The sequence below is a fragment of the Enhydra lutris genome, unplaced genomic scaffold (assembly GCF_002288905.1).
Source record: "Enhydra lutris kenyoni isolate GAN:26980312 unplaced genomic scaffold, ASM228890v2 scaffoldscaffold49, whole genome shotgun sequence".
NCBI lineage: Eukaryota > Metazoa > Chordata > Mammalia > Carnivora > Mustelidae > Enhydra > Enhydra lutris.
Window position 1 is genome coordinate 8,529,977 of NW_019154133.1, and position 25,917 is coordinate 8,555,893.

Consider the following 25,917-nt stretch of genomic DNA (forward strand, 5'->3'; position numbering starts at 1 on the left):
GATTTTTAGCCAGCTCATGAATGTAGAAGTTGTTGAAGAAAACCAAAGACATAAAGAATTATGTCTTTCTAAACACCATGTATAAAAGATAATTCTTGCTATGCCTTCACTTCTGGAAAGACAGGTTTATAAATTATCCATCATGTGTCAAAACTAAATCCTTCCCCAAATCACTGCTGTGTCCTATTTGAATCAGAACGTGCAATCCTAAAGTCTGACAGGATAAGTTGTCAACATGATCCTCTCATAGCAATAAGCTGACCTGCAAAACAGAATCTGTTATTCTATGCAAGTCACACATTTGACAGTTCATGATATTTCAGATTTAAATTCCAAATATAATGCTTCATCATAAATTTTTTAAGCCACCTTCTCTGCTCCCTGTTGGTAGTATTATTCAGGATTACAATGAAGAAACTGACATCATTGAAATAAATAATAAGCAAGTCAATCAATGCTGAAAGAACGTACGATGTTTTTTGTGATAAAGTCATCTGGTATAAAAAGCACTATGGAAATCTGCAGTAACACATTCCTTACAACTTAGAAATTACCTCAGGTGTTTAACTACAGTGCTTCACCTGTCCTGAAAAGACTTTGTAATGACAGGGAAAATGTACAAGGCTCAGATTTCAAAGGGAACACCTGTGTTACTATGCACAGAGGCCAGGTACTGAGAAAGTAGCATTAGCTCTGGGCAATGCACTTCTGAGAGTATCCTGGAAGTTACAGAGATATGAGACAGATGGGGAAGTATTCTACTTAAAACACTTTAAAACAAGGCCTTAAAACCTTAAAAAAGTAGCAACCTGCAATTTAGGGAATTGTCTCTTCATTTCCTTAAAACTGAAATATTTTTGAAATGGAAATTTAATGTGTGGATAAACACACAAGATGATTTCAATAAACCCACAGTTTCAATATTCAATAGATAATGTTGAATGCATGATGTGGGGAAGATTTTCCTTGTGAGACATCAGAGCCACTAATTCAAGACCATCCTTACATAGAAATGTCTCCTGATTCATCTCATCTCACTGCCAACGACCTTCCAAGTCTGGTCATAACTTAACTAGCTCACTTATATCCCACCCCTATTCAACAGGGACCCTCAACAGCAGACTTTCTGAAATTTTAAAGAGTTTGTGGGGTGCCTGGGTGGCTCAGTGGGTTAAAGCCTCTGCCTTCAGCTCAGGTCATCGTCTCAGGATCCTGGGATCGAGCCCTGCGTCCAGCTCTCTGCTCAGTGGGGAGCCTGCTTCCTCCTCTCTCTCTCTGCCTTCCTCTCTGTCTACTTTGATCTCTGTCTATGAAATAAATAAATAAATAAAAATCTTCAAAAAAAAAATTTAAAGAGTTTGTAAATCACCAGATCTTTTTTAAAACGCAGATTCTGGGGGAACATGGATGATTCAGTCAGTTAAGCAGCCTGACACAGGACCCAAGTTTTCTGCCTCAAACATACACGTATGATGCAAACTCAAACTGACAGGTATTCATAATGTACCTATGCTAAACAGAAGGTAAGACTCTAAAAAGCTGAACTTGGATTATTTTTGGAAATGGGATACCTTTGTATTAACTTAGTGATTAATCCAAGGTGATGATGCCTTCCTTACTTTTATTAGGAGTAGTTAATAATCTTGAAGACTATGTTCTAGATGTTTGAGGAGACTTCAGTATTTAAGGAAATCCTTTAGTAACTTGAAAAGTACCATCAATCAGGGGTGCTTGGGTGGCTCAGTTGGTGAAGCATCTGCCTTTGGTTCAGGTCATGATCCCAGGGTCCCGGGATCAAGCCCCATGTCAGACTCCCTGCTTAGCAGGGAGTCTGTTTCTCCTCCATCTTTCACTTTCTCTCTCTAAAATAAATAAAATCTATTTTTTTAAAAAAAGTACCATCTATTAGTTAGTTATTTAAGTCTCCATTTATAGCATTAGGCCAATTTATAAGTGTTAACACCCGTGTTTTAATTTATCTATAGTTCATAAAGTTTAGATAGTCAACCCTAGAAAAATATATGATAGGAAAGATAAACTCTCATAATAAATCACTCTACAGTATCTACTTATGCATTACTTTATATTTTATATTTCAATTATTTCAATACAACTTGCGTTTGGAAAGTAAATATTTCTTATTTTAAGATTTTATTTATTTATTTATTTGAGAAAGAGAGAATATGAAAGAGAGAGTTCATGGGTAGGGGGAAGGGGTAGAGGGAGAAGCAGACTCCCTGCTGAGCAGGGAGCCTGATGTGGGACTGAATCTCAGAACCCTGGGATCATGATATGAGCCAAAGGCACACCCTTAACTGACTGAGCCACCCAGGCACCTCGAAAGTAAATGAAATATTAATTGCTTTTATTTATTGTACTTAGGGATGCTTTTCTAGTTTTCAGAAAGAAAGACATGCGGTTAACAAATGAACAACTTCTTCTTAGACAAATTAGTAAAAGAAAAAGTTGATGGACACATAGAAACCAAAACTTATAATTTAGCACTGTAACTTCAATTTAAACCAAACGCTAACACCAGAAACATTTAAATGGTTATGTTTACATAGTTTTAATGAAACTGCTATAGTAAGTTGCTCATTGTTCTTATAGTGAGAATTCTGCATTAACTTTTCACTAAGAGGTCCTATTGCGGGGTGCCTGGGTGGCTCAGTCGGTTAAGCGTCTGCCTTCACCTCAGGTCATGATCCCTGGGTCCTGGGATCCAGCCCTGCAGCGGGTTCCCTGCTCAGCAGGGAGCCTGCTTGAGCAGGGAGCCTGCTTCCCCCTCTCCCTCTGCCTGCTGCTCTGCTTACTTGTGTTATCTCTCTGTCGAATAAATAAATAAAATTTTTTTTAAGATTTTATTTATTTATTTGAGAGAGAGACAGTGAGAGAGAGCATGAGCGAGGAGAAGGTCAGAGGGAGAAGCAGACTCCCCATGGAGCTGGGAGCCCGATGCGGGACTCGATCCCGGGACTCCGAGATCATGACCTGAGCGGGAGGCAGTCGTCCAACCAACTGAGCCACCCAGGCGTCCCTAAATAAATAAAATCTTAAAAAAAAAAAAAAAAAGTCCTATTGCAACAATGATAAATTGTTTTGCTTCTCAGCAGTCAACAGGAGCAACGTAAACATGGTTTCCCATCTTCCTTAGCTGTTAAGGAAACTAGAGCTAGTTTAATAATGACAGCAATCAGGTTTTTAGGTGTCCTTTAGAATGTCTTTAGCTTTTTCTTCTTCAATAATTAAACAATGACTAAGATGATGATTTTAAGAAATACGGTTTTCAAAAGTCCTTATCTGAAAATCTGAGAAAGAATACCATATTTAATATTCTTCATTTGTTTCCACAAAGCCATTCTCGGTTGTGGTAGTATCTATGTCTCAAAAGGCGCAATCCTACATGCTAATTTACTTCAGGCTCTCTTGGGCCCTGGATTTTTGCTAATGGGAGACACAAACAGGAAATCCGAGGGTGTGAGGTGAATTTAAGTCTGTAGCACCAACTCTATTCATCCCCTTTGAATCCTCTGCCTCACTGTGGTAATGACAGTGCCCTATCACACAGCCCTACTTCCAGGCAATAATTCTCACCAGACTGTGCCTTCACCATTCAAGCCCGGGTACACTCCATCCTTTATGACTCACTTCAGCCCTGTCCAACTCTGCATGTAGACCACCTTTTTTTTTTTTTTTCCTGGTGAACTCTTGTTATTGAAGCATTTGTTTCCTGCTAAAAAATAATATTTGAGAATAAAAATAGCTCACAGAATTTATATTAGCAAACTGCCTAACATATTACCTGATACCTATTAGCTCTTAATAAATGTTCTCTTATTTCCATGTTCCTTTAAGAATCTGCTTAATCAGGGCGCCTGGATGGCTCAGTGGGCTAAAGCCTCTGCCTTAGGTTCAGGTCATGATCCCAGGGTCCTGGGATGGAGCCGCGCATCAGGCTCTCTGCTCAGCAGGGAGCCTGCTTCCTCCTCTCTCTCTCTGCCTGCCTCTCTGCCTACTTGTGACCTCTGTCTGTCAAATAAATAAATAAAATCTTAAAAAAAAAAAAAAGAATCTGCTTAATCTGCTGTGATTTGCATAGCCTTGTAATGGAACACTGCTGATATTCATGTGACTAAGGAAGAAATTCAAATCCAAGATTTTGAATGATTGAAACACGAGATAGTCAATTGTTGCCATCTAAAGTCCCAATGGAAAAGTAAATAATGCCCTACAATTCAGATTTAACACAATATTAACTATACAAAGTTTAGAGTAAGTTATTCCTAGCTTTGCTTTGAGTCTATTAACAATAAACTTCCAAACCTAAAGACCTTTTTCCTATTAAATTTCTAAGATACTATTTCCACTGAAGCTCCCAACTACCTCCAAAGCTTAAGTATAATACATATATATATATATATATATATATATATGACATACACAAATACAGGAATAATTTTAAAAGTATTCATAAACCTCATGTTTAGAAATCCATTGTAATAAGTTCAGTTACAAAAATCAAATGAATACTGCCAGATTATGCCAAAGGAAATGTTTCTTTTTATTTTTTTCTTTTTTGGATATGAATAGAATGATGAATAGGGTTATGCTGCTCCAGTCTGTCTGATTTGCACTTGAACAAGGTTCTTTTCATTATATGTAGAAAAAAATACATCCCCAAATATCTCCATTTAAGAGGCCTGGATCATTTCTTTTTTTTTTTTTTTTCTAATTAAATTAGCCAACATATAGTACATCATTAGTTTCTGATGTAGTGTTCAATGATTCATCAATTGCACAAAACACCCAGTGCTCATCACATCATGTGCCTTCCTTAATGCCCATCACCCAGTTACACATCCCTCCACCCATCCCCCTCTTCTGCAACCCTCAATTTGTACACATCATGGCTGCCATGTCCTTGCCTTCAAATCAACTATTCACATATTCTCATATAACCCCTTTACTAAGAAGGTTCTCATTATCCAAATGCTCTCTTCTAGACTCCCCACCATACAATGACTAGAACTTCTTCCAAATACTATTTCAAAACATACCTCTTCTAAGAAGCCTTTCCTGATTACTGCTTTATTCTGAAATTCTTTCAGGTTTATGTACACTTTACAATATATTAATTTGTACTTAATACCATATTGTGATTTACATGTCAAAAACATCTCTTTTGCTCTTTTGCAAAAGTCTTTGCACTCTGATCCCTGTATCTCCTGAAAGAGTATCCCTACTTGCTGAGGGGTATAGCCATCCTCACTTCATGAGACAGAGTTGTCCATAAACCAATGGAACTCTCAAAGTCACTGAAATCCAATGCCAATTTAGTCACCTATTATGCTTATTTAAGAATGATTTTTTTTAAAATGATTTTACCTAACCAAAATGCAACTGCACTTAAAATTATAAAATAAAGTAAAACATAAATACAATACTTCATTACAAACAATGTTTTTATAATTTTTAAGAGCATTTTCTTGTCAGAACAGAATTAACCAAATCCTTTTGCATCCTACCCATTTTAAAACTGTTGTTGAAACCTAATCATCTCTTCATTTTTTATTTATTCATCCCATTTTTTTCCACTCTAACTAGCATGAATTGAGCACAGAGTATCTATCAGCCACTCAGCTGGGAAATGCAAAAAATACTAAAGCACAGGCCCTTCCCATAAAGGAATGGAAAGAGACAAGATGCAAATACCTGGGGCAGAGGCAGATATGAAATGCTATGGGAGCTAGGGAAGTGTGTGGCGGGTGCACCTAACTCTGTATGGAAGGGTTTAGATACAGATTCTTAAGAAGAGAAGAAATTCATTAGAGAGAAAACACGGAGGGCATAAGGCATTCTAACATGTGCAAAGTTCATCAGTCTTGGCAAGATCTGTACAGCATCAAAAAACCCAAGGTACGTGGAACCACGGCATAGATATTCCTGTGGAAGAGTGATGCTTTTCATTTGTTTAGTTTTCTGTGTTCACTGATCTCTTGGTGAACAGACCTCTCTACTCTCTCTTTCTAGACAAAAGTTCTGATGCCTTTATTCCATCTCAGTCTAGAGTCATGGCCCCTCAATATGTCTAGGGCTTTGGCTTCCCTACTCTGGACAACATCTGATCTCACCACATATGGTCAATCATTCAGCATTTCAGATATGGACCTACCATGTCTTGAGAAAATATAAAATAGAGTTGTATGTTTTACTCTCAGCACCTTTATGGGATTGCCTCCTTTGCAGGATTAGCTTTATATTGTCAGGTACAACAACATACATGGGAAAGCCTATGAATGGGAACTCTTGTGCTCATTTCTGGGTCTTATCTAATAGCTCATTATCCTTTTACCTAGTTGCCCCTCCATACTGGCCCAATTTGAAATTCCACTTCCTCCGTCCTCACTCATATGCCCTTTATTGTTTATCCTATCATGGACTACACCTCTCTTGTCACTATCCTGCAGAACTGTGCCATTAGCTAATTTTAAGATTTCATTTTCCATTTCTCCTCCAATTAGACTGATATAAACATGAGATATTTGGGGGTCTTACTGTTCAAATGCCTTCATCTTTTTGGTTTCTAAGTACTTCTAAAAAGAGTGAAAAGGAGTTTCTGTTGTCTTGCATTAGTAGTTGCAGCTGTTACCTTATAAAAAGGAAGAAGGTGAATGTCATAGTTTAGGAGGGGAAAAAGAAAGAATCTAAATTCCAGAGTCAGTGTTTCACATCCTTCATGGGGCCTAGGGTCTACTCAAACTGGGGTTCCCAGATAACACTCCCACAACACTTGGGAGCTTGCAGAATATTGAAGCCCATGTAGACTTACTGAGTCAAAATCTGTATTTTAACAAGATACCCGGGGCATTCAGATGCACTTACAAGTTGGAGCAGTGCTGGACTACAGCACCCTATTCCCCAAATCATACCTAATGTCTTTTCTAATGAAAAACACTTGCTATCCTTCATTTCCTGATGACTGATCTCCAAATGTTCTTTGATTAAAAACTTAAAATATAAAGCAGCATAGCCTACTAAATAGATTATGTCCATATTCATATTTTGCTTTTGAGGTTGATAAGCTGCTAATATAGAAAATATGCTGCTATAAACTGGAGGTTAGTTGACTTAACCACACCTTATTGATTCTGTGAACTACTTAAAAGAAAAAAAGTAAGGTTCACCAGATCATCGTTACAGGTTCTTATCTTCGGTAAGTTTTAGTAACCCACTATTCCAAGTAACATATTTGGATCGGTCCCATAATTTAATTTTTGGAATTCCCATACAATTATCTGTATTTAGCATTCAGTTGGCAATATGAACCCCAATCATACTTTTGGTCTGTATCTGTACTTCATCGGTATTACACAGTAGCTGAATACTTTAAAATTCAAACCCCACTAACATGCCTTTAATCATGTCTGTCTCATCTCCAGAAGCTGCCTAGTCAAATGTCTTCACAGGTCAAGCAGGTGACATCACACAAAGTGGCTGTTAAAGAGTGATGTGACCTATGGCAAGTCAGAGCAGGAATCAACACTTTAAATCTCCATGTTTTTTGGAAACACCTTGACATACTATATAATAAACCTCCTTTATATCTATTGGATATTTAAACTTAAAGCATTATGAACCAAATGAGCCAAAAACATCTCAAAACCTCCCATACATTTGATTCTACATGGATCTATATGCCAGTATGTCTGAAATTACCAGCTCATAATGTCTTTTCCTCACACCCTTCATTCCTGCCCTCTCAATCTCTGTTGATGGCTTTGCTTTATAATTTCACTGGGGAAAAAAATGGAAGCATCCACATGAAAATTCTCTTCTCTTTTCTTCATTGAATACACCAAACCGTCTGCTTCTGTACCTACAGCCTCAGTGTTTCCTATTACAATAAATGAAGTGACATTGTAGCTGTATTTTCTCCCTCCCATTGCCAAGTGCTTTCTCAACTTTTTTATCAACCTACAAATATACTCTGAAAATAAAAATGGAAAAAAGCCCATATTCCCCTTTAGCAATAGCTAGTTTCCTTTCTCCAATTTCCCTCATAGAAACATCATCTTAAAGAGTTACTTGAGGTAACTTCTCCTTCTCTACTACCTCTCCTCCCATTCTCTTCTTCCACTTCAATAAGATTTCCAGTCAGACCCCCACCATTGAAATTAATCTTATCAAGGTCATCAACAATGTCCATGTTAACAAAACCATTGTTGGCTTTTATTCTTCATTTTACTCAGCCTCTCAGCAATATTGAAATGCTGAGTTGTCCCTTGTTGAACTTCCTTCTGGCTTCTGAGATACCAGTCTGTCCTGTTTTTTCCTCCAATCTTGCTGACCACTTTTTCTCAACTTTCTTTGTTAGTTACTCCTCTCTGTTCAACCCCTACATATTGCGGGACCCCAAGCCTCAATACAAGGCCTTCAACTCTTGTCCATAAAAATCTTCTCGTTGGATGATTTTGTTTGGTCAGTTAAGATGCTTCCTAATAACATCTACATAATTTCCACATTCTTATCTCTAGTTCCACCTCCCCAATGACCATTAAACCCCAAGGGAAGATGACATTTTGGCATCATAAAGAAGCTGGGCCAAAAAGAAATTTCTGATTTCATTCTCACCCATTCCTGTCTGCCTCTTAGAAAATGTTTCAGCTCTCCACCAATGTGCTTAAGCAAAACCTATAAACATCCCAGATTTCTCTTTATCCTTCATGCTTCACATTAAAGATATTAACCAAACCATCAGCAATGCCATCAAATCATACCTTGAGCCACCCACTCTTCTCCATCTTTACCACTATCATCCTGGTCCCAGTCACCATCCTCTCAGACCCAGAATATAGCAATGGCTTCCCAACTATCTCTCTGTTTTCAGCCTTAACTCTCCTTCAGACCACTCTCCATAATGTAGTCAGAATAATTTTTGAGGGGCGCCTGGGTGGCTCAGTGGGTTAAGCACCTGCTTTCAGCTCAGGTCATGATCTCAGGGTCCTGGGATCGAGCCCCACATCGGGCTCCCTGCTCAGCGGGGAGTCTGCTTCTCCCTCTCTCTCTGCCTACCTACTTGTGATCTCTCTCTGTCAAATAAATAAAATCTTTAAAAAAAAAAGAAGAAGAATTTTTGAAATGGAAATCGACCAGGTCAATCCCTTGCAAGAAATTTTCCACTGGAGTTCCACTTCACTCAGGATAAAATCCGAATTTCTCTTCACCTATAACCCAAAAGGGCTTCTGGCCCATGCTTCTAAGTCTACCTCATTTTCTAACACCTCCCTCATTACTGAATAAAGTTCAGTCACACTAGCCTTCTTTGTGACCCCTGAAAATCCCCACTTTGTTTCTGACTTGGAGACTTTGTGTCCAGTATTCCTTCTGCCCAGATCTTTGTATTTTTGTTTAGCTGATTCCTTCTTACAACTTAGTTCTCAGGTCAAGAGCCACCAACTCTGAAAAGCCTTCCTTAACTACTCAACAAGATTAGCTCCAACTCTATTCTTCTTTATCATCTCATTCTCCTTACTTTCATTAATTTGTTAAACTTTTTATACAATGATGTACTCTCCAGCATTAAGAACATTGCCCAACACAAAATGCTCTATCAGGACTTGTTGAATTAAATGCTTTCTCAAACACAAGTTCATCAATAACAAATTGGTTTAATCAATATGAAAGGTTTTCTGTAACTTCCTAAAATTCTGAAGGCAACAGATATATAGGAAAATAAGGAAAACGTTACTTAGACATACTGTAATACTTGAACTAGACAATTCATTACCCCTTGAATTTGTACTTTTTCTTCCAATGAACTAGATATTCTATATATATATATGTATATATAGTACTTAACAATATATAAAACATATAGGTCAGTTTTACAAATATTTGGCTTTAATTGAATTAGCAAAAATCGTTAAAAATATGAGAATTTAAATTTTAAATCATATATAATTATTTGGTTGAATAAACTAAAAAGACTGTAAGAGGACACAGCTAAACAATAGCAAAGGATGTTCTTGAACTAAATATCATTCAATTATGATTATAAATCATTATAAATGATTTTGTTTTTAATGAAGGCATTCAGTAAAGGTAAAAAAATACTCAATAATTACTCAATAATTGCATTTTCCTCTTGACTGTTATTACAAATGTGGGATATGTTCCCTAATTGAGTTACGTCTTCTAAAACCATGTTGAAAATTTTTGGTTAGAAGAAAAGAGTTAATGCAGATACCACCTGGCCCATAGAAAATGAAACACATATATTTGATGAATGAGTGAATGAACATGCATGCTTATTTTTTTCATCCCATTCCGCCCATCTAACCTTGGACTACTACGACTTCACCTAAACGGTCAGTTCTTCAATGCGGCCTCCATATTGTTAAATTCAAGACTCTTCATTTTACTTAATCTATTTATAAGCGACATCTAACATAGCTGACCACCATTTCTGCCTCTGTTCATTTAGCTTCTAGAACATCATGCTCCTAGGTTTTTTGCTGTTGTTATTGTTTTTTTCCCCCTAATTTTCAATTTTCTTTGCTGTTTCTCCCCACCTCTCTATCTCTACACCATAAAGTGTGTTAAGGGCTCACTTCTCAAACATCTCTATCTATACTCACTTCCTCAATGATCTTCTCTCTCTTCATGCCTTTAAATACCATAAATGCTGATAAATGCTAATTTGATGTTCCAGATTAGACTATACCACACTTGTCTAATTGCATACAAATTCACTTGGATATTTAGCTAAATCTTAAGTTTAATGTGTCCAAAATTGAGCCTCAGCTTTCTCTACCAAGAGTTGATCTATCTACATTCTTCCTTATCTTAAAAATACCACAACTCCAATACTTCTAGTTCCTCAGGCAAAAAATACACAGCCATACACCATATCCAAAATCTGTTAACTCTAAAATAAAATAAAATCCTAATGATATACCTCATGATAAAGAAACTGGTGGTTACTGGGCAAGAACTAGGCCACTATTCTGTTCTGCTTCTCATGCCAAAGGTCTCATCTTCTGTTGTTAATGGAGGGAGTGAGAGAGTGGACTGGCTTTTGGAAGAGAGAAAACCTTATGGGGAAACAGGAGGCATCCTTATTCTGGGAAGTGAGGAGGTAGAGGTTGATTCCACCTCCTCTAATTTCTTGGAATTTGGTTGGCAAATGGGTATCAAGTTATGAGGAATTTGAGAAACAAGAAAGAGGATCATAGGGGAAGGGAGGGAAAAATGAAACAAGATGAAACCAGAGAGGGAGACAAACCATAAGAGACTCTTAATCTCACAAAACAAACTGAGGGTTGCTAGAGGGGAGGTGGGGGAGGGATAGGGCGGCTGAGGGATGGACACTGGGGAGGGTATGTGCTGTGATGAGTGCTGTGAATTGTGTAGGACTGATGATTCACAGACCTTTACTCCTGAAACAAATAATAACGTTATATGCTTTTTTAAAAAAGTAAAAAAAAAAAAAAAAGTGTGTGTCAAGTAACTGGGTGACTTCTGGGATCTCTGTAACCATTTAGGAAGTCACTACAAGTTGAAAGACACAGAATCTTCACCATTGGTATTAAACTAGAATAGAAACACCATCCATTTTCAAAAAACTGCAACCAGGAATTGATTTCATCCTGCATCAAATGCAGAAACTCCCAGCCTACTGGCTGCCTGGTTCACTGAAGCAAGTTCATTAGTCTTGCAATAAGCTTCCTTGAAATTTTCAAAATTGATGTTACAATCACAAAGGGGTTTTAGTGTGTATTCACCACCTTCATGGCTACCAGTCATCAGTGTTAGATGGATTATTGCAATAGCTCTGCCTCCCTGCTCACACTTTTGCCCCACCTCGTACCACCTAACTTCTGTTCTCAACAAACCCAGGTGATTCTGTGTAAGTACAAAATCATACTATTCCTCCATTCACACAGTTCAAATGGTTTCTTACCAATCAGACTGAAAGTGAGTTTCTTTTTTTTTTTTTTCAAGATTTTCTTTATTTATTTGACAGAAGGAGAGAAAGCACAAACAGTGGGAGAAGCAGGCAGGGAGAGGGGGAGAAGCAGGCTCCCCATAGAGCAGGGAGCCTGATGTGGGGATCGATCCCAGGACCCAGAGATCATGACCTGAGCTGAAGGCGCTTAACTGACTGAGCCACCCAGGCGGCCCTAAAAGTGAGTTTCTACAATGATCTAAATCTGTCCTTCTCAGTTAAATTTCTGATCTCATTTTCTACCTTACTTCCCACCCTCCCTCTGTATAAGGGCCCTTTGCTGAGTATGGTGATTCAGGATCTTCACACCTATTCCAGACAAAGAATGTTCGTTGTGTTTAATTCTGGGTCCTAGTGGTACCTACCATGTAGTAAACCTCTAATACCCGCTGAATGAAGGAGCAAATAACAATAGCAACTTCAAAATCTTGTGGCATTTTCTGGCTTTGAGTGTTCTGTTCTCCTCCTTAAACTACTTCTCTCCTCTTTCCTTTCTAAGACCCTAGGTTTGCTGTTTACATTTAAGGAGATATCTTTAATCTCCCCAAACTCCAGGGTAATAACTAGATTATATAAAACTGGACTGTTCTGTCGCTTTCTTCCTATGGATATTGCGATTTACAATGCAACTTCTGAAAAAAATACATTAATTGTAAGTTCCATTGTCTTTAAAAAACAATAACCATTTATTTAAATTACGGTTTTGAAATTTTTTTAATTTTGTTGACCAAGATACCGAGAACCATATGTAACTTCATTATATCTAAACAATACTATTAAGATAAAATGCTTTAGGAAAATTAAAGAAGCTATTTTAAATACAGAATAAAAAGCCTTAATAACTTAAATAATGATAATATTCTTTGAATCAAGAAATATTTCGTGTGCCTTTAAGTAAATGAATATTATATTGTATATCAATAAAAGACGCAAACGTTTAATTTTTGAAAATTACCAAGTAGGCACCAACATACACAAGGAAAACAACTGCTTTTGGAATCGAGACTTGTAACAAAACCTTAGTTGATGTGAATTCCTGCCACTTTTAACAAGATAAAAAATGTGTAAACATGGAGCTTTGGGTAAATGAGTTATGATGTCATCATTTCATCACCTGCATTTATTCTGGATATATGTAAAAAGTGGCAAATAATGTCAGAAAATATAGATTAATGAGAGTAAACAGAGCAACTCATAAGACAAAGATCACTCTTTCAGGTCTGGATTTAGGCTAGACAGAAATAGGGCAGAACCCAGACTAGCTTCACCCTGTTTAGCAAACTAGGTTGTCTCATGTCGTTTCTAGGATTATCTGCTATACTGAAGTACAGGAAAAAACAAGACCAATAACACCTTGACTTCCCATGTTAAATGTGGCCTTAAAAAAAATCTAAGTGACAAACTGGAACCAAGTTATTACAACATGCACCATGGACCAAAAGTACCACTAGTTGTTTGGCTCAGGGCCTTCAGTTTCCTACCAAAAGCAGAGGTATCCAGATGTATTTTGTTCTACATTTGGAAAAGTGCTATGCCAAGGTTCTGCCCATAGTTTTGCCTATATGTGAGGTGAGAACAAGCAGGCACAGCTATCAACCTTCCCAGCAGACTGTCAACAGTTCCTTAAAAGACATGGGAGTAGCTGTAATACCAGAAAATGGCTTATATAATTGGCCCATGTGTTCTTTTTTTAGGTAAAGTAGTCTGGCTGCTAAAGCGCATTCTAGACTTAGGTACACTTTGCGTCATAGTGAACCACTTGGGATCAGTCACTCTATAGTGTTTTAGAGGCTCTATGTTAAAAATTTGTAGCAAGAGGTAAATATCCATTAACTCATTTTAGTATTTGAAATCCAGACCATTTGAATATATTTATTATTATCTCAGTAGCTCCATATTACAGGATAATTTTTGATGTACTACCAATATTTTAAATATTGAATTATTTGAAACATTCATTCCTTCATCTCTAACATTTCCAATTTCTATGTCAGTATCTCCAGTGCTACTGATATCCTACCTTCCAGAACTTTTATTATTTTAACTCCTCTTTCTTACCTGTCCTGTCCTCACATTTATCTCATATATAATCTCCTCTATTTTCCACCCATCCTTTCATTCAACAGATTTGTTGCACCACCAACAATATTCAATCAACGAATATTTACTGAGCACTTTTATGCATCAGGCACAGGGTTATAAACATTAATAAGGTAGGATGTTTACCCTTCCAGAAATTTAAAGTCTTGGAAGGGAAAACAGATACGTAACTATTTAATTGCAACAAAACTGTTATACTTTCAATAGGTTTGAATAAAATACTTTAGGAACACAGAAGTAGTAGGACAGAGGGATGGGTGCACCAGAGAAAATTCTGCAGAAAGACAACATTTGAGCTTAGTCTTGAATAAGAGATTATGTGGAGGAGACAGGAAGCACAGACATTCGGGGCAGAGACAAAACTGATGAGCAAAGAGACACGAGGAAGCACAACCACCTTTAAGAACAGTGAAAACAGTTCGATGTGAACACAGATCGGGATATACACAACGGAGTTGAGGGCCATAGGCAGAATTGACAAGATGTGTCTCCTTAATTATACATTAATCAAAGTGGGCTTCAACTTGAGAGCATCCAGAAGTTAACAGAAGTTTTGAACAGCTGAGTAACCACCACAGATTTGTTTGAAGAAAAAGACAGATTTAGTAACAATGGGGAAGGTGTACTAAAGTAAAAAATAAAGTAGGAACAGACTGGTGTAGTCTGTTGGGTGAGAAGCTGTGGTACCAATCTTGAGGTGAGATAACGAGAAAAGGTTGGGATGAATTGGAAGAGATGAATTCAAAAGACATTTCTGAGACAGAATCTACAGCATTTGGCACGTAACTGTGTATTTATGTTTGTGTGCATGTTATGTGAAAGTGGGAAGAAAGAATGACAGCATGGCAAGAGCTGGGGGGATGGGACCAGTTTTCTATTCTGTGGGGTATTTTGTTTTGTTTTGCTTTGCTTACAGAAAACTGAGCTGATGCTGATGAGATCCACTAAGAACCCAGGAAAAGAAGTAGGATCACAGGCAAGGGTAGAGGAAAAAGGGTAAGGCATTCATTTTCTTTTCAGACATCTTAAGGTTGAAATAACTGTGGAGTAATATCACATGGAGATGACCCAGTAGTCATTTGGAAATATGAAAATGAAGCTCAAAGAGATGACAGTTACATGGAGATACAGACTAGGTATGGACGATATACCATCAATACACAGATTGGTATTTACAGTCAAAGAAGTAGATAATATCTTATAGCAAGGGAGAAGGCCAAAAGGAAAAACCTAAGAAACAAAGTCTTACAAGATGAGCTAGAAAAAGAACACATTGATGAAATGACCAGAAAAATAAAACAACAAAACAATAAGGTGAAAATCCCGGGGGAAGGAAAGGCCTGAAAAAAGAGCATATGTGCAACAATATCAAATGTCTTATCTCCTTTTGGCTTGTGGTTTTATTCTGTACACCAATTTTACCACTGAGAAAAGCAGTGCCCTGAAGGGTTGCTGTCAGAGGTCACATACCAGTAAGCGGCACAGGCAAATGTGAACCTGCTGTTATCAAGGGCCAAAGCTAGTATTTTTTCCTTTAAAAATCCATTGCCTCTTCTAGCAACAGTTTCCTTTGGTAATGTTAGAGCTCTAGTTTCTCAGCTTACCCAGAAGTAAAAGTGGGTAACCTCTCTCTTTAAAGTGCTTGTCTGAAGTAAAAACTCGTAGAACTTTTTCATTTATGAGCTTTCAAAAAGAAAGCCAACTAGGGGGCCTTTCCAAGCATCACTGGTTTCAATAACGAATAACTCATTTCTCCTCTTCCTGATTCTGCCCCAGGTCTGTGCTTTCCTTAACCTACTCTTCTAGAAGGTTCCATGGAAACACCACCTGCCTGTCTCTCTTCCTCTAGGTGAGCTATGTCCTCCAATTCAGGATCCTGACCACCTTCCAGGAACACCATAAACCCCACCTTTCCCACCGATTAACTCTCACTGTTAGGAATATTCCATTATTCTGTGCTCCCTTGGCATTATTCACACACCTCAGCAGAGAATTTTATGCCCTTGTTTACTCTAACATTTTCGAATGTGTCTATTCTTTCTTCTCAATCAACCTATAAGCTCTTCAAGGGAAGATGTGGCATTCCAGAGTCAATTTTTAACTCTATTAGTTAAATGAGGATAAGATAGGGATAGAGGGGTGCCTGGGTGGCTCAGTGGGTTAAAGCCTCTGCCTTCAGCTCAGGTCATGATCCCAGGGTCCTGGGACCAAACCCCCACATCGGGCTCCCTGCTCAGCAGGGAGGCTGCTTCCCAATCTCTCTGCCTGCTGCTCTGCCTACTTGTGGTCTCTGTCTGTCAAATAAATAAATAAAATCTTAAAAAAAAAAAAAAGAGTAGGGATAGGGATGTGATGTTAGTAAATGTGGATGTGGTTTGGTTGCCATAGGTCCAAGTACAACAAGTACACTAACATGAACTCCAAGCGTAAATAAGGTTACTGGCTGTTCACATTTTTAATGTGATGTGACATCTAGCATACAAGTAGACAAAGTGGTGGCACTCTAGGTTATGGCAGACTTTACAGGAAATAACTCTTGAAGCCAAATTTTAATTTTGCTTTCTCAGAATAAGTACACTTTTAAATAATTATGTGAATAAATAACATTTTCACAAGGTTGATCAACATCTTGTACTTCTATTACTATGTAATACATAAGTCAACTATATTTCACATAAAATAGTATTGTTCTTTTAGGCTTTCCCCTTAAATGTGTATTCTAGAAAATGTGTTCCAGTACAGCTGGGCAATGAAGTTCTTTGCAGCCGACTAATGGCCAAGACACAGTTCCAGTGCTAATAGTATCTAAGGGCAACACAACATAAACCCTGGCTGGTTTCTAAATCTACATTTCAAGGATAGAATGAAACCAGTGAAACTAAAAAGAAACTCATATAAACACCCCAGACTAGACATCATACAATAGGCAGTTATTTTCTTTGGAAGTCAGACATGAAAACGAATCACAGAACTGTTCTTTCATTATTTCCATATTACTTAAAACACACACAAATATTCTCAGGTTTCTTTTTGTGGGTTCAAACTCCCAAGTTCTTCCTTATTTTAAATAAAGCAATGGAATGCCTATCCACATGGAATAAGCATAAAGTGGCCTACTTGGAAAGGCTCCATAATTGGCTCTTGCTGTTCTAAAGCTCACAAATGAAGAAGTCATAGAATATTTTACTTTGGACAAACGCTTTAAAATATGCAAAAAGCCGAAATGTGAGACATTACAGATGTCATGGCCCGCACAGAATTTTGAAAAGAGCTAACGATTTCTTCAGGTATTTTATTTAAACACTATGGGGAGACATAAAATTAACTCTCAGTCATAGTCACATTTACTGAGACCTTACAACATACCTGATGAGCTAAATTTTATAGGTTATCTCATTCAATTCCCACAACAACCCTCTGCAGTGAGTACACATGCTAGACATGAGGGAACAGAAGTAGAAAGAAATTAATTTGCTCGAAATCACACAGCTAGTGGGTATCAGTGCCGGAATTTAAACCCAGACCACCTGATTGCCAGGCCCTGATTCTTAACCTCTGATGAGTTCTATTGAGTGCTACCTACTTTCTTCAGGGTAAATTTTTTTTTTTTTTCCTAATGAAAGCTAAAATAATATGCTATATTTTGTAATGGGTAATGTGAACTTAGAACTTCCATATATCATGTAAGTTGCCTACAGAATACTCATCAGCACTAATGTAAATGAAGAAGAAAACTAGAATGCATTAAAATTAATTATACCCTACAATGTATCCAAAGGAGAAATGTAATTCCCAATTTTCACTGTATAAGCATTGCTATCACCAATGATTACTTACCAGTTTTTGCTAGTACATTCTTAATTTTAGTATAATAGATATTTGAAAATGTTTTACATATTTAAGATATAAAGTAATACATTCATTAATAAGTAATATCCCAATAACCTTTAAAAAGTAAGTTTGTGGGTTGCCTGGGTGGCTCAGTCAATTAAGCGTCCCACTCTTGATTTCCACTCTGGTCATAATCTCAGAGTCATGAGATCGAGCCCCGTGTACAGCTCCACTCTGGGCAAGGAGCCCACTTAAGATTCTCTCACTCCCTCTCCGTTGGCCCCTCTTCACCTTTCTAAAAATAATAATAATAATAATAATGTAAGTTTGTTTCCCAAACTTGCTGTTTTACTCTAAAAATAAATACAACGTTAATATGGATAAACCACATTTTTCAAAAAATATTTGTCCAGGCTTGTTTTCACATGTCAAAGTGAACAAATAAACCCACAAGAAAAAAAAGTAATTGCCAAAGCACTGCTTCCCATAAAGAACCACAGAAATATACCCTTTCCAATGGGTCATTTACATATTGGTAAGAAGCAAGGACCCATTGGAAAGTTATCAATAATCCAGAAAATTGCTTTAAGTTATTGGTCCCTGATTTTTCAGATCCACCATTCATAAGGTCCATCAGTTAGGAATTAGGAAGCAATTGTTCTACTAAGTCACTTAAAAGCAAATGTGTGAGCTGTTCAGCATTTTCAGTATAGGAGTCTTCCTGGTAAGGGTAGAATTTAGAGCTTTCAGTAGGAACATTGCATCTGAAGATATTTAATTCTACTCTGAAATTCAAAGAGCTCTTAGAATAAAGGGAACACTGATAAAAGAATATGCAGATGAAGATAGTCCCCAAGAAAATCTGCCTTTTTTTTTTTTTCTAATTTCATACAGGACAAATGGTAATGATTAAATAATAGCATGAGGGAATTTAACCAGGAAGACCAAAAGCATTAATAAACATTTTTTGTACATACCATTTGAAAAATGTCCTTACCATATACTGCATATTAGACGCTGTTGGATACACCTGACTTCGTAATTTATTATGAAGGTCCAAGATACTCTGCATGTCATTGTCTGTGATGGCCCTTTTCCCTCTCTGCTTGGCCATCCACCACTCACCATCCTCATCCATGTACTTTTCCAAAAGTTTCTCCAATAAAGTAGCATTAGGAACTACCATGGCTGGAATTGCTCTAGCCATGAATAGCACTGTGGTTACTCTGAGCCACTCCTGCGCGGTACACTTCATAATGAATGATCTCAGGATTTCCCCGGGAAAATCTCCAAGACAGGTTCTTCCTCTCCTTTTGGCTATAACGACATGCGGTGTGATTAAGGTGAAAATCGAGGCAGATATTAATTTTCTAATAAGAAAAGTAAAATAAGTTACAAAAGAAGTGTGCCAGTTTGATTTGTTTATATAATGTCAACGAAAGGACATGCATTTTTCAGAATAACTACCTCCAATCCATTTTTCTCTAGAGGATTTTTCACAATGCATTATTTTCACAAAATAAACAATTATATGTATCAAGATAACATGCATGAGGCGAAAATAAATGGAAAAATTAGCCCGAAGAGTCCAACCTTGAAATCAGTTTCTGAATTGAAAGGCTTTATTTAAATGGCTATATATTGCATGCAGCCTGGAAAGGGTATTATCTATCTACAGTGTTTTCTACCAATCTAGGGGTCCACGTTTCTGTGTCTTAAGGTATCATTTTATATCAGTGTCCCATCTCCAGTTCTCAGACACTCAGACACATGTCTACAACATGCTGAAACTGAGGTGAATGTTTTAAAGCACAAAATGTCATATATCCACGGGTACATCTAGAAGGCCCATGAAACTAATGCCAAAGAATGGTCTGGGAGGAATCTCCTCTTACCAGGCGCAGGGCAAGAAGAATTCAATCATTTCCTGGAAAGTGTGTGTCCAACCTGTGGCCGGCACCCGATAAAGTTAATAGTTCACCAGCAACTTCAGCCTTTCCTCCCACACGCCGCAGGCGCGCTCTTCACTTAACCCAAACGGAAAGCGCGCGACAGGAGGGGAAGGTGAAACCCACAGTCACTTGGAAGCACAAGCGCCCGCAGATCTCCATCGCTGCAGCTTTGCAAGCAGCCCCCTCACTCTCCGTGTCCACTCACTCTCTACGAGTTGGTTTTTGTTTTGTTTTGTTTTGTTTGTTTGTTTGTTTTTCTTTTTTTAAAGACGGGTTTTAGAAGAAAAAGGTAGATAGGAAAATGTGGGAGCCTGACGACTGGGCGATGCGTTTTAGAAATGCCCTTACCTCTCCAGCGTGAAGTTCCGTAGGAGCGCGGAGCGGAGCACCACGTCCGGCCTCCCACAGCCGCCCCAGCCTGTGCACGCAACCGCACACACAGAGTCGGGTCGGGAAGGACCGGGGCGCGGCGCGGCGCGTCCTGGAGCGACGAGGGCGCTGATAGAGAGTGGCCGCGAGCCCGGGCCTCCGCGGCTCCGTTAGGATCTGCAGCAGGCGACCGGCTCCAAAGTTAGAGCCTGAAATTCGGGCCGAAAGGGAGCCGCTCGGCTAAGCCACGGTGGGCGCCAGAGCTCCCCAGAGCGCTCTCCGCAGGAGCAAGGGGCGGGGACAGGAGCCGGGCTGGGAGGTAAAGGCTGGCGGCGACTTGGCGCTCCCGCTCTGCGAAGAGCCAGGAGCCGAGCGCTTCCGCTGGTTCCCCCAGCTCCCGGGCATTTATTGCGGTCCCTGCGCGCGCACGTGACGTGAGCGCCCCTCCTCGCCCACCCCCACCTCTACCCTGTCTGGCCCGCTGCCTGCTGCCGAGCGGGGAGCAGCCGCCCTGCTTCTCCCCCGGCCCAGCGAAGCCCGGGCGCTTGGCCTTTGTGGGCGTACTTTGGGCTTCAGAGGCCCGGCGTGCGGATCAGGACCCCGTAGGAGGCGTATGCAAGGACGGCCCCAACTCCTCCCGCCCCTCACAGCTCCTCTGCTTCCAGAGGTCTTCTTCCTGGTTGCTTCCTGAGATGTTCCAATTACTTTAACAACCCTTACAGAAAAGGAGGCGCCCCAGAGACCATGCAGTAGGAGTGGGGATGGGTTAACACCTCAGATCCTGGAGATGCAGAATGTTAAGCGGGGGCGGGGGGGGGGGGGCGGTGCGGAGGGATGGGGGAGGAAAGGCTTTTTCTTTTATTTTCTCCAGGAGATCACTTCTGTTTCCAGGACCCAGTGTCTAGAATTGAGTTGTTGTTCTTTTTGGCTCCTTTAAACCTTTACGATGACCAGATGGACAAGGGGTTTCATAGAATGATGAAATGATCTGTCATTTGGGATTGTCTGACAGTTGAGAGTCTCACTTCATCTATAAAATATGTGGCATTAGCTTCCCAAGGTGACCAGAGCAGTTTTGTTTTGTTTTGTTTTGTTTTGTTTTGTTTTCATTTACAATGATGTAGATATTTTTGGAGTTGATATATAAAGGGCCCCCTACATTAATTCATCAGTGCTATATTAACAGGAATTCAAAACCCAGCCCTAGACTTGATAGTGAAATAAGTGCCAGTTTCTCTGTTGTCCATGTTATAACTTGGAGTATGAAAATAACTAGTTTTTTTTTAATTAGTAAGCATTATTTAATTCATTTACCTTTGCTTCCCTTCTGCAGTAAGCCATGATTTTAATTCTTTATCTCTAAATGCTATATATATGATCAAATGAAGTAAAACATTTTGATAGTAACTCCCAGATCATCCCACACTGCTACTTGTCTCTTTCCACAATACAATTACACTTTATGAAACCTAAAAACTGACATTTAAGCCTCAAGTCAACTTGAGACCTTGATTCCTCTCACAATAAAGAAAAGGGAAGCATCACCTATCAGAAGGGCACAGAAAGTGAAAAATTTTGATGCACATATGACTTTCATAGGTGTAATTTTTACAACTTCATAGCAGTTTAAGCACAAAAAGACTGTTGCCTTGTATTTTACAAACAGTTATTTATAACTCTTATGCACAGGGTTCAGAAAGCTGGCTTTTCCTCCTGGAAACTACAATTTTGAGGTAGCATTGAAAAGTATGCTGAGTATCAAATAAAAAAAATCTTAAAAGTAATAACAGCACTTGAAACGTTTTCAAAGTGAATTTGAACTGAGAAGAAGGGAAGTAAGATGATAAGGACCCAAAGTTAAATGCACTGACTCTTGAATGTTTACATCATAAGCCTTTCCACACAATATACAATCAGACACCTAAAGGCTTACATTAAAGAAAATAAGATTTGGTTTTAAGGTTTTATTTCCAAACTCTCCAGATCAAAAAAAAAAAAAAAAAAAAAAATTATCCCTTGGCTCAGCATTTACATTGGCTTCCAATTTGGTACTTCAAGTCATATTTTTATGTAAAAGAATGATTCAAACATTCATTATATTAAATATCAACATTTTGATAACGCAGCTTATCATATCTGATTTAATATATATGCCTGAAATGTTCTGAAGAGAAGTGACAGTATTCTTGAATACTCAAAGATGATACTCTTCACGTTGTTATTTGTGGTTGAAAAATCTGTATGTAGACAGAGCGAACATCTTCTCCACACTGAATTCATGTAAAAATGGCACTTTGGTTTGTGGCTAAGAATGTTACTTATAAAGCCATGGTTGTTTTTAGCATTACTACTTTCTTGTGGCAGACGCTGTTGATTACCTAACCAACAACCAGGCTTCCACCCCTTTCTTCCAAGACTGCAGTTTACTGAGGGTGGTCATACTCTCACATCCTGTCCAGCTGGCATCTTTAGGAGGTGAATGTTGATTAACTAAAGCCAGTCATCACAATTTAACCCCGCTAGCAGTGATTGATTTCGCATGGACATGCCATGCAATCCTGGCTGCTGAACGGATGGAAGAAATTGTCTTAGGTATGAGGAGAAGGGTTGGTAAGATTTTCTTCTGTAATAAAGAGAGATACAAAAGGCAAAAATGTTCCAGCGGGTACTGATAAGTTTGTGAAATTTAAAGATAAAGCCGTTACTGTACAAAGAAGAGGGGCAAGCCTGAGAGCAGACACCTATCAGCTTGGCTGAATGGATGGACGGATAGTGTTGTCGTCTCTTTGCCATTGGCCAGTCGTTGAACACCTGCCTACAAGAGAGATAATAAATGCATTGTTTAGGCCACATTGACTTGGGTGCTCAGTTACTTGCTGCTCAAAGTATTCTAAGAGACATATGCGCAAAGAAGATACCTTTGGTAATGTCATTTTGTCCATGCTGCTATCATTTTCTGCTTATGTGCATACTTAGGTGCTATCTTTAAATACATTCCTATGCATTTTTCTGTCCCTGCCCTTGCAAAAGTAGGTATGGGCATACCTCAGAGATATAGTGGTTTCATTTCCAGACCATTGAAATAAAGCAAGTAGCATAATAAAGCAAGTCAAATGAGGTTTTTTGTTTGTTTCCCAGTGCATATACAAGCTATGTTTATACTATACTGTAGTCTATTAAGTGTGCAATAGCTATGTCTAAAAAACAGTGTATATCTTAATTTAAAAATATCTCTAAAACATGTTAAGGGTCATCTGAGCTTTTAGTGAGTCATAATCTTTTTGCTGGTGGAGGGACTTACCTCAGTGTTGCTGGCTGCTGACACATCCAGGGGGTGGTTACCGAAGGTTGGCGCGGCTGTGGTAATTTTTAAAACAACAATGAAGTGCGCCACATGACTCTTTCATTCACAAATGATTTCTCTGTAGCTTGTGATGCTGTTTGAGAGCATTTACCCACAGCAGAACTTCTTTCAAAATTGAGTAAATCCTCTCAAACCCTGCTTCTGCCTTAACAACTAAGTTTATGTGATATTCTAAATCCTTTACTGTCATTTAAAAAATCTTCACAGCATCTTCACCAGGAGTAGATTCCATCTCAAGAACCACTTTCTTTGCTCATCCTTAAGAAGCAACTCCTCATCCATTCCAGTTTTATTGTGATGTTGTATCAATTCAATCACATCTTCCAGCTCCACTACTAGTTCTGGTTCTCGTGCTATTTCCACCATCTTTGCAATGATTTCCTCCACTGAAGTCCTGAACCCCTCAAAGTCATCCATGAGGATTGGAATCAACTTCTTCCAAACTCCTATTGATGTTGATATTTTGACCTTTTCCTATGAAGGACACATGTTCTTGAGGGCATCTAGAATAGTTAAATCTTTCCAGAGGTTTTCTTTTTTTTTTTTTTAAGATTTTATTTTTATTTATTTGACAGAGAGAAATCACAAGTAGACGGAGAGGCAGGCAGAGAGAGAGAGAGAGGGAAGCAGGCTCCCGGCTGAGCAGAGAGCCCCATGCGGGACTCGATCCCAGGACCCTGAGATCATGACCTGAGCTGAAGGCAGCGGCTTAACCAACTGAGCCACCCAGGTGCCCCCCCAGACGTTTTCAATTTACTTTGCCCAAATCCTTCAGAGAAATCATTATCTATGGCAGCTATAACCTTATGAAATGTATTTTTTAAATAACAAGATTTGTAAGCCAAAATTACTCTTTAATCTGTAAGTGGCAGAATGAATGTTGTGTTAGCGGGCATGAAAACAGTATTAATCTCATTGTACATCTCCACCAGAGTTCTTGGGTAACCAGAAGCTTGTCAATGAGCAATAATTTTTGTAAGGAAGCTTTTTCTCAGCAATAGTCATAACAGTGGGCTAAAAGTATTCCGTGAACCATGTTATAAACAAATGTGCTATCATACAGGCATTGTTTCCTTTATAGAGCACAAGCAAAGTAGATTTAGCATCATAATTAGGAGCCCTAGGATTTTCAGAATGGGAAATGAGCAGAGGCTTTGACTTAAAGTCATCAGTGGCTTTAGCCCCTAACTAGAAAGTGAGCCTGTATATGAAGCTTTAAAACCAGGCATTGACTTCTCCTCTCCAGCTATGAAAGTCCTAGATGGCATCGTTTTTCTATTAGAAGGCTGTTCTGTCTACATTGAAAATCTGTTGTTTCCTGTAGCCACACTCATTAACTATCTTAGCCGGATGTTCTGGAGAACTTGGGGTAGCTTCTACATCAGCACTTGCTGCTTTACCTTGGACTTTGATGTTATGGAGATGGCTTCTTCCATAAAACTCATAAACCAATTTCTTCTAGCTTCAAATTTTTTTCTGCGGCTTCCTCACCAATCTGAGCCTTCAGAATTTAGGAGAGTCAGGGCCCTGCTCTGCAGGAGGCTTATGCTTAACAGAGTGTTGTGGCTTATCTGACCCCCTATTCAGAACATTAAAACATTCTGTGTATCAGCAACAAGGCTGTTTTGCTTTCTTATCATTTGTGTATTCACTGAAATGGCACTTCTAATTTCCTTTAAGACCTCTTCTTTTACATTCACAATTTGGCTAATTGGCGCAAGAGGCCTAGCTTTAGATCCATCTCTGTTTTCAGCATACCTTCCTCACTAAGCTTAGTTATTTCTGTTTTTTTTTTTTTAATTTAAAATAAGAGGTGGTGATTATTCTTTCACTTGAACACTTAGAAACCATTATAGGATTATTAATTAGCTTAATTTTAACATTGTTGTCTTTCAGGAATTAAGGAGGCCCAATAAAAGGGAAAGAGACCAAGAAATGGCCGGTCAGTGGAGCAGAGTACACACAACATTTATTGAGTTCATAGATTTGCAGGGGCATGGTTCATAGCACCCTAAAAGAATTACAGTAGTACCATGAAAGACCTCTGATCACAGATCATCATAACCAACACCACAACAAAGAAAAAGTTTGAAATATTTTGGGAATTACCAAAATGTGACACAGAGACAAGAAGTGAGCAAATGTTCCTGGAAAAATGGCATGATAGCCTTGCTTGACACAGGGTTGCTGCAAGCTTCAGTTTGTAAAAATTGCATTATCTGTAAAGTGCAATGAAACAAAACACAATAAAATGAGGTTTGCCTGTATATATTTATCTGTATTTATTCCCCTGT

General features: G+C 38.6%; 1 protein-coding gene across 1 annotated transcript in view; it reads right to left on the reverse strand.

Annotated features, from left to right (window-relative positions):
- LOC111156824 (cysteine rich secretory protein LCCL domain containing 1) overlaps positions 1-20,276 on the reverse strand; it is a 46,276-nt gene extending 26,000 nt beyond the window's left edge. The window contains exons 1-2 of the mRNA XM_022517913.1: positions 20,239-20,276; positions 18,936-19,255 (exon numbers count right to left, since the gene is read on the reverse strand). Coding sequence (XP_022373621.1) covers positions 18,936-19,193 — 258 coding nt within the window. The 5' untranslated portion in view covers positions 19,194-19,255; positions 20,239-20,276. The remainder of the gene's footprint in view (positions 1-18,935; positions 19,256-20,238) is intronic.
- Positions 20,277-25,917: the final 5,641 nt, after the last annotated feature.